Source organism: Lipotes vexillifer, unplaced genomic scaffold (assembly GCF_000442215.2).
Source record: "Lipotes vexillifer unplaced genomic scaffold, Lipotes_vexillifer_v1.1 scaffold7, whole genome shotgun sequence".
Taxonomy (NCBI): Eukaryota; Metazoa; Chordata; class Mammalia; order Artiodactyla; family Lipotidae; genus Lipotes; species Lipotes vexillifer.
In genome coordinates this window covers 5,402,392-5,410,430 of record NW_006792683.1, presented here as the reverse complement: position 1 = coordinate 5,410,430, position 8,039 = coordinate 5,402,392, and the positions used below count along the sequence as shown (strand labels likewise).

Sequence of the window (8,039 nt, the reverse complement as noted above, 5' to 3'; positions counted from 1 at the left end):
GGGGGGGGGGGAACACCCTGCCCAGTGAGGCCTCTGCAGGTGGTCCCCACGTGGCAGAAGCTCTCACTGAGGCCTGGGAATGTCCCCCCTCAAGTCTCCAGTCTCACCGTGGGCCCTTCTGTCCTTCTCAGAGGAGATGCCCTACCTGAAATGCCCCCTTCATGCTGTCTTGAAGCTGACGCCTGTCGCTTACGGTGAGTGTGGTGACGCAGCCCCTCCGAGACCAGTCTCCCTGGTGGGGTGGCGATGAGGCTGTGAGCGCGGGGCCCCTCTAATCGGTAGCCAACCTCTTCCCTGCCCTCGCCCAGGCTGCCGAGTAGAATCCATCTACCTGAATGTGGAGTCCGTGAGCACGCATCGGGAGAGGTCAGAGGTGAGTGCGAGCTCGCTGCCCCCTACCCCACCCCCGCACACTCCTGCCCTGTCCTCCTTCTGGGAAGGATGCTGCCAAGCAGCGGCACCAGTGGGCGCCAGCACTTGGGACGCGCCCCCCCGCTGCCCCTCCGGTGCCTTGCTTGTAAAGGCTGGCTGGCTGTGTCCGTCGGTGGATTCTGTCTCGTTTGGAACAGTGGCCCTCGTGGCGGCCCTCCCTTTCCTCAGCATCCGCATGCTCCTACCTGCCCGTCTGGTGGCTTCTCGGCGTCGTCTTCCTTTTCTTTCTTGCCATGCGTCTTCCCTCACCACTTGACCCTGGAAGTGAGTGTTGAGGAGGAGGACATTCTTGCTCTTTTAAACGTAACCGTAGCCCAGTTACTGTCACCTTTTCCTTCGGGGCAGCTAAACAATTGCAGGTTCCAGAGTCACGGGACCCACAAATCCACTCAGTCATCTGCATGCACTCAGGTCCCGGATTCCCACGAAGATGATAAGCGTGAAGAAGGGGTGGGACTGGGAAACACAGCTGTGATTCGGGTGTTAGCCATGGGAGCAGTGGCAGGTGGAATGATTTTCCAGGAGACCCCAATGCCTGGCCGCACCTGAGCCCCCTTCTAGGGTGGGGTCTGGAATTCGGTGGTCAGCCTGGCTGGGCCTCCCAAGGGCAGCGCAGGGTTCTGCCCAGGCGTACGTTGTGAGAGAAAGTTTGAATTTACTCTATGCCGACTGTCAAACTCCAGCTCTCTGCCAGCATCAGTCCGACCGTTTCTTTTACACCGAGTGTGATGTTCTTGTCCCTGTTCCCAAGGAGCTTGGCCAGAGGATTTTGGCATTAAAATCCCAGCTCCCATGGCAGTTGCCTGGCTGGTTGACCGAAGCGAAGGCGGACGGCTTCCCTTGGCTGTGACGGCACCTCCTGAGCCGGGGTGGCAGGATGCGCGTTTATCTTCCTTCCAGGAGTAGCAGCCTCCCTGCTGCACTGCCAGCAGCCGGGTTCTTGGGGTTGGGCCCGAACTGGGCTCTGGTGGCCCCTGAACACTTCACTTGTTCAGAGCAGGGCAGGCAGGGGCTTGCTGGAGACAGACCCCAGCTCAGGCTCCTGGGCCACGAGCTACAGAGTGACAGGGCCTGGGGGACTTCAGAGGTCCCCACTCCACTGGAGTTGTCACTTTGTCGGAAGGCTGGTGTTGGGCCCTCGCTGGCGGTTTCCTGCATCTTTGGTCTCCTGGCTGGGAGAGGCTTGCGTTTTCTGTCCTAAGCTGGGTGTTCTCGCTGGCAACAGGAGCTGTGAAGATCCTGGCTTGAGGTCAGTGGGAGGGGGTCCAGCACCACACCTGCTCGCCCCCCGCCCCTCCTGCCGCCCCCAGCGGTCACCCGAGCCTCACGCCCAGGACCCCTGCCTCTGTGTTTTTGGAGGCTGGCAGCAAGGTCCTTCTGATCTCTTCCCTGCTGTAACTGCATCACTGTCTGTGCAGAGCTGTCCTGCTCGTCCTCCCTCGCCTGCTTTGCGAACATCGTGTCTGTCTGAGTGGGTGTCTTGGAATGACTGGGCAGGGGGTTCGGGAGGAGAGATCATCCCTTGTTCTTGCCGAGCGCTAGACACGGGATGAGCCAGCAGCCCCTCGGTCCAGGGCCGTTCACCGTGGTCCGGCTTGTGGTCTCAGTGAAATCCAGAAGCAGAGAAACGTGTTTGGTTTGGTTTTGGATTTTTTGTTTTGGCTTATTGACTTCCCCTTCCTCGTAACTGTCGCCTTCTCTCTTTTGTCTTTGTCTCGCTTAGGATGCAAAGAAGGGACCTAACCCGCTCATGAGACGCAATAGTGTCACCCCACTAGCCAGCCCCGAGCCCACCAAAAAGCCTCGCATCAACAGCTTTGAGGAGCATGTGGCCTCTACCTCCGCTGCCCTGCCCACCTGCCTGCCCCCGGAGGTGCCCACGCAGCTGCCCGGACAAGTGCGTTGACCCCCTTCTCCTTCCTGAGTTGAGTCTCGTGCCTGCTGGGGAGGAATGTGCCCGGAGGGGCGGCGGCGGCCTCAGACCCAGGCCCGCTTGGGGGTGTGCAGGGAGAGGACACGGATGCCGCTCTGAGTGTGGGACCCCTGGATCCGTCCTTGAGACCTTGGCTGTGCGTGCACACGCCCGTTCTGGGGAGGTGGTGTTCCCCGGGCAGAGCCAGGCAGAGCAAAGAAATGGCCAAGTGTCTGCGATCCATTCACATTGGTGAACAGTTTCTTCTAAAAGTTGAAGGCAACCCCCAGTTCAGGGGTCTCCATCCAGCTTTGGGCTGTTGGCTTCTGTGTGTCCCGGGGACGTCTCTTCTGTCCCTACGCTGAGTATTCTTCCTCACTTGCTCCCTTGCCATCGTTCCCCGTTAGAGAAAAGCTCTCGTCAGATGGGGCCCTGGGAGCGTGTACGGAGCCACCATGGCCAGGCTGGAACCCGGGCCGGAGGACCTGGAATTAGCCACTTTCTCCTATAACGTAGTAAAAAACCCCAAAGCAGAAAACCAATTAGATTTCATTCTTAGGTTATTTCATTCGCTGTGATGGTGAAAGGCTAAAAGATACTGGCTACTGGGCATTAAGATTTTTTTTCAGAAAACCACCCTTTTCCTCAACAACACCCGAGAATCATGGCCAGGATGTGAGACGTAGAAATCCCTGGGCACAGATTGGGGTCCCACCCAGTGGTCTCCCCCACCTCCAACCCGCCACGCCTGGCCTCTGACACAGAAATCACAGGCTCAGGTTCGAATTGGATTTGTTAATGAGCTGGGTGCTGAAGGCCCACAAGCTCTTCCTGCGTTTCCCCCAAAACGCATTTAAACCGTGTGTTGTCTGAAAATGTTTTGCGTGTGTGTGTGGGGGGGTGGGTGGGAGGGTGTTGTGCAGCCCCAGCAGGCCATCGTACCTCTTCAGGCCTCAGTTTTCACATCTGTGGAATGGGGGAGCAGCAGCTGCTGCCAAGGGCTGATCAATGGTGTGATCGTGCTGAGACTCTGACATGGTGGTATCTGCTCCTGGTGCTGGCTCTGGGGTTTTATTGTCAGGTTCCGTCACCTCCCCGGGCCTTCAGTCTCCCTGTTTTTTAAAATGAGGGGGGTAGACTGGCTGGGAGATGTCTAATTAGTGCTCCTTTCAGGTCTAACGTCAGAGGTGCTTTTTATGAAAACTGAGAACTGAAGTGGTGTGTCAGTGATATCCTGCGTTGGTGTAAACGGTGGGGTCTTAGTTGGAAGGTTGGAGGCCGCAATCACAGACGCTGTGGGGACCGGCCGGGCGGGGGTTGGGCGGTGTGCAGGGCCACTGGCTGGCCAGGCCGGGAGGGTCCAGGGCTCTGTCCCCGCGGAGGCTGCCTGGTCCCCGATGACCTGGGCCCTCACCCTGTCCCTCAACTGACTCTCTCTCCCACCTTTTCTCTCTGCAGCCTTTGCTAGGGAAAGCCTGTTTGTAAGTATTTTTCTCATTCTGAATACTTTTGCTTTTTGCATCTCTTTCTCCTTGCTTGCCAGTTTGGCCTCCTACCTGTTAAAGTGTTGAGGGTAATGCCAGTTTCTGTGAAATCTGAAGGAGGAAGATGGGACGGGAGGAAAAATAAGGGATTCATGGATTTTCAGAAAAGGACAGAGGAAGTCGGCGGGTTTTTGGTGCATCCTCCTGCTGCCGCGGCCACCACGGGGCCGGGGCGATTGTTAGTATTTGCAGTGCTTGATGGCTGGATGTCTATCTACTTTTTCCCTCTTAGAGTCAGATTTTGGTGGGAGCTGGGTTTGTGCCTACTGATGTTGTCTTTTAAGTTCTGGGTCTCTCCCGGGAGAGCCCTGTCATTTTGAAAGGAAAGTTTACCCAGAGCCTAACCTGCAAAACAAAGGGTGAAGGACCCAAGCCTCTCTCCCTCCTGTCCTGGCAAGGACCCCCACCTTCAGGGGCTCCGGGACCCCCAGGCTCTGGAGAGGTCTGTTTGGGAGCCATCATTCTGCATCGGGGTGTCCTGTATCACAACCTGCTCGACATTTATGGTCACGTTCAGGATGGGGTGCAGCTTTTTCTCTGCAGAGAGTTCAGTGTTAGCACCTGCTGGATAATCCAGTGCTTTCTCTGCTCCGGTGGCCCCCAGCCCCAGAAAGAACTGAGGCCTTTATGTTGCAGAGTTTTAATAAGAGACACCCTGAAATATCATCCCCAATGCCACGAGTCACACCCACCCCGCGTCCCTTTCGCTGGTTAGGCTACCTGGACTAATTCACGCAGAAATGTGGCTTATTCTTGGAAAATAGGAGCTGTTGGGCATCATGCTTGGACTAGGTGGTACCACCTGTTGAGAAATATATTTCATCACTTTATGGCTTGTACACATCCCGAGTCTTTGGTCCTTAAAATAACCCCAGGAGGTCACAAGGCAGTTCCTGTCCCTGTTGCCAGGTGAGGGTGAGTCTCTCTCCCACGGTCACCCAGCTGGTTCATAGCAGAACCAGCCCTTGAATGGGTCTCCCAGTCCCAAAGGCTGGCTGTTTTCTCTCTGCCGGTTTCCAGAACAGCCAGGGTCCTGTTCACCTGCCTATCCTGGGCACCTGACGTTTGCAGCCTGTGGGGCGTGGCCCCGAGCTGTTCAATTTCCTTTCTCTTTCTTGCAGCCTCTCCCCTGCAGCTGCTTCCCTGAGGCTGAGATGCGTTTATACAATGGTGGGCCTGCCCGTTGAGTTCAGTCTTTAAGAGTAACAGTCCCACGTCCGTTACCCCCCTGACGCCAGGCGTTGCGCCCAGGATGCCCTGGGATCAAGAGTTCTCCTTGTGTGAAAACTAGCCTTTGGGTTTGGAACCTTACGGTTTTGCATCTGTGTGTATCCTGTTCCTTCTGACCCATGGCCTGATGCTGCCAGGAGAGAAATCTTCTTGCTGGGAGGGGGCCATTCAGGCACATCCCCCAACCCTCTAAGGTTGAACTTGTCCATCTCTAAGGCTAATGATGCCTGTAGCCAAAATCCCTTCAGTTCAGCAAAAATGTGTTCTCTGGACCCATCACACCTGCATCCACTCAGGTGTCCCAGCGTCCAGGTGTTTTGATGATAAGAATATGCATGTAGCACTTAGCAAGATACCTGACATGTGGTCAGTGCCTGGTGCACAGTAGCTGTTCCCGTGGGAGATGTGATGCCCTGTGCTTTGGTGGTTACATCCAGGGCTCTCTGGTCTGTGTTCCCTCCTGCACAGGCCAGGGGGATTTCTCCTCGTGGGCAGCAGGAGCGCCTAGGGACTAGGGAGTGGGGTGCCCCTGGGGTCTTAGGGTTGTGGCCCGAGGATGCCGGTGACGGTGGTGCTCTGGTAAAACAGGCACGACAGCCAGGTGGGACTCAGCGCCCGCCCTGCAGTCCACTCTCCAAGGGCTGCAGTAGGGCTCAGGACCAACGGACCATCTGGCCCTCACGACGCATCCTTGACTTTTAAATTTCAAATGCACGCTAAGAAGAGAATCCTACTAAAGATGTTTTGTTTTGTTTTTCTTTCCCAACCTGTTTCTTCCTCCCTCCCCCCCACTATGCTTGAAAGACGAACTGTCTGTCATATTTTCTCAAAGTTTTCTCCTTACTAACCTTGGAAAGGTAAATGGCTCCGTGCATGCCCTCCTGTCCCCTCCACGTCTCTCTGGGTCATGGCATCTCAGCCCTTGGGGCGCCTCAGTCTGCGTGAAGACTGGCCATTGTGAAGTCTGTGACTCATACACCCTGTGCCCCAGAACTTGTGTGCCCCATTGTGTTGAGATCCTCCATGTGTCCAGAGCCAGGGGCACCATGAGCGAATGACGTGGCCTGTGCCTGTGGTCCCCCGTGTCATCATTGCATTGCCATCATTCGTGGGTGCTCCAACCTTGGGCATGAGGTGTCCCAGGGTGGGTGGGAGCCAGCACCTCCATCTCTGACCCCATGGGTTGACTGGGTCCTCTCTGGCTGCGAGGCTGGGAGCCTCCCCAGGAGACACCCCGCTCACAGGGGCTGTCTGATGCACTCGTGGTCAGAGGGTCGGTCACCTGGGCTCCTGAGTCCGGCTGAGAGCGGGCTCAGATCAGGCACTGGCTTCCGTGCTGCCAGCCCTGCGATGGTCCTCTGTAGAGATTCTCCACCTCAGCCCCCCGGTTCACACGGGAGGGGAGTGGGCCTTGGTGATGCTTAACATTTCTGTCTGCCTGGGTTCCATTCTCCCTGCTGCCCCTTTGAGACAGTCTTGGTGGAGACACTCAGGATACAAGAGAACACTTTTAAAGATTCTGCTTCCCTTTCCTGCAGGGTGGCTTAGTAGGGAGGGTAGGTCAGGAGACTGCTGCTGTGTGGTGGCACCCATCATCTGTTCCCAGCTGATAGAAAAATATTTTTTAAGGGGGTTTTGGTACTGGCCAGCGTCTTTGGGGTGGGGCTTCTGGGTAGGACTGCTTTTATTAGAACGGGGTGAGAGCTTTACTGACACATGCCTTCTTTGCCCGGCTCCCATGCTTGAGTTCCGGCATCCGAGCTGTGTTCCTGTAACCCAGGTCCCTAGGTCTGTGGTACACCCTGCTGGGGGGAGAGTCCTGACGCTTCTCCAGATTTACCCCCACCCCCACCCCCACCCCTTCCTCTGCCTGACAGCAAAGCCAGCAGGAGTTTCCCGGGTTGGGGCAAGGGTAGCCTTGGGCTCTAAAGGGTCGTGAGCCGGGGGCGGGGGCGGAGGGGGGGCCTAGGTGCTGGCACCCAGTGCTCCCCAGGACAGCTGTGACCCACAGGAGCTGCCTGCCTTCCCTTCCCTGCCTCCCTGCCTCCTTCAGGCAGACGTCAGGGGCCCTCCTGGCCCTTCTCCCCTGGGACCCCCGGGCTTAGCCTCCACCACGTTCCTGGGCCACTGTTTGGCGATGATGCTCTTCAGGGCCGTGTTCTTTGTTGGGGAGAGGGGGGCACGTCTCAACTGCATGGCTTTCGTCTTTGCTTTAGAACCCTAGTCAACAGGAATGGTAACCGGCTTCCCTGTCTTTTCTCCCGAAAGCAGAACATGAAAGGCTCCCCGAGCGGCGCGGAGGCCTCCAGGACGCACTGACGCAGCCCCGCCGGCGCCCCGCCCTTTCGCTCCCGCAGCTTTGCTCCTGCCCTTCTGTCTGCCCAAGGCCAGCGATCCCGAGGACATCTCCCGGAGGGCGGCGTGGAGGAGGGGCTGCTGCTCCAGGAGGACCGGGCCCCCGCCTGCCTGTGCTCCCCTGGCCTTCGGGCCACGCGCCCCGCGGACCCCTTGAGGCCCGGGAAGGACGATGTGCAGTGGAGGCGGGACGGCGGCACCTCCCCGTGGGCTTGTTCATCTCGTTTCTGGACCTTCCCTGCTGGGGAGATGACGCTTCCCCGAGTCCTAACCTTAAAGGGGGCCTGGATCTCAGCTGCTGAAGTTTAAGGGATACTGAAGACTTTCAGAAGGCTCTTGGTGCCTCTCGGCCTGGACGTTGCCTCCTGCAGGGAGCCCTCGGCCCGTGCTAGTTTGGGGTCGGCCGGGAGAGCCCGGAGCTGGACCTGCTGGTCAGCCAGGCAGCGACCCTCCGCGTGTTGCTCACCCTCCCGGATGTGTGTCCTTGTGTCCTGTCTCTGAAGATGGTGTGGGACCGTCTAGCTGCGGAGGCAGGAGGAAATACGTTGCCGAAAGAGCACCAGGGC

General features: G+C 57.6%; 1 protein-coding gene across 3 annotated transcripts in view; it reads left to right on the top strand.

The window, feature by feature from the left end:
• Positions 1 to 7,437, top strand: part of PFKFB3 (6-phosphofructo-2-kinase/fructose-2,6-biphosphatase 3) — a 24,542-nt gene extending 17,105 nt beyond the window's left edge. The window contains exons 12-16 of one of the 3 annotated variants that reach the window (XM_007465814.1): positions 132 to 194; positions 309 to 373; positions 2,156 to 2,329; positions 3,803 to 3,825; positions 5,923 to 5,965. In XM_007465814.1, the coding sequence (XP_007465876.1) occupies positions 132 to 194; positions 309 to 373; positions 2,156 to 2,329; positions 3,803 to 3,825; positions 5,923 to 5,965 (368 nt within the window). Of the gene's footprint in view, positions 1 to 131; positions 195 to 308; positions 374 to 2,155; positions 2,330 to 3,802; positions 3,830 to 5,922; positions 5,966 to 7,386 lie in introns of those variants that run through there. The other 2 variants (XM_007465815.1, XM_007465816.1) reach the window with 2 other exon arrangements.
• Positions 7,438 to 8,039: the final 602 nt, after the last annotated feature.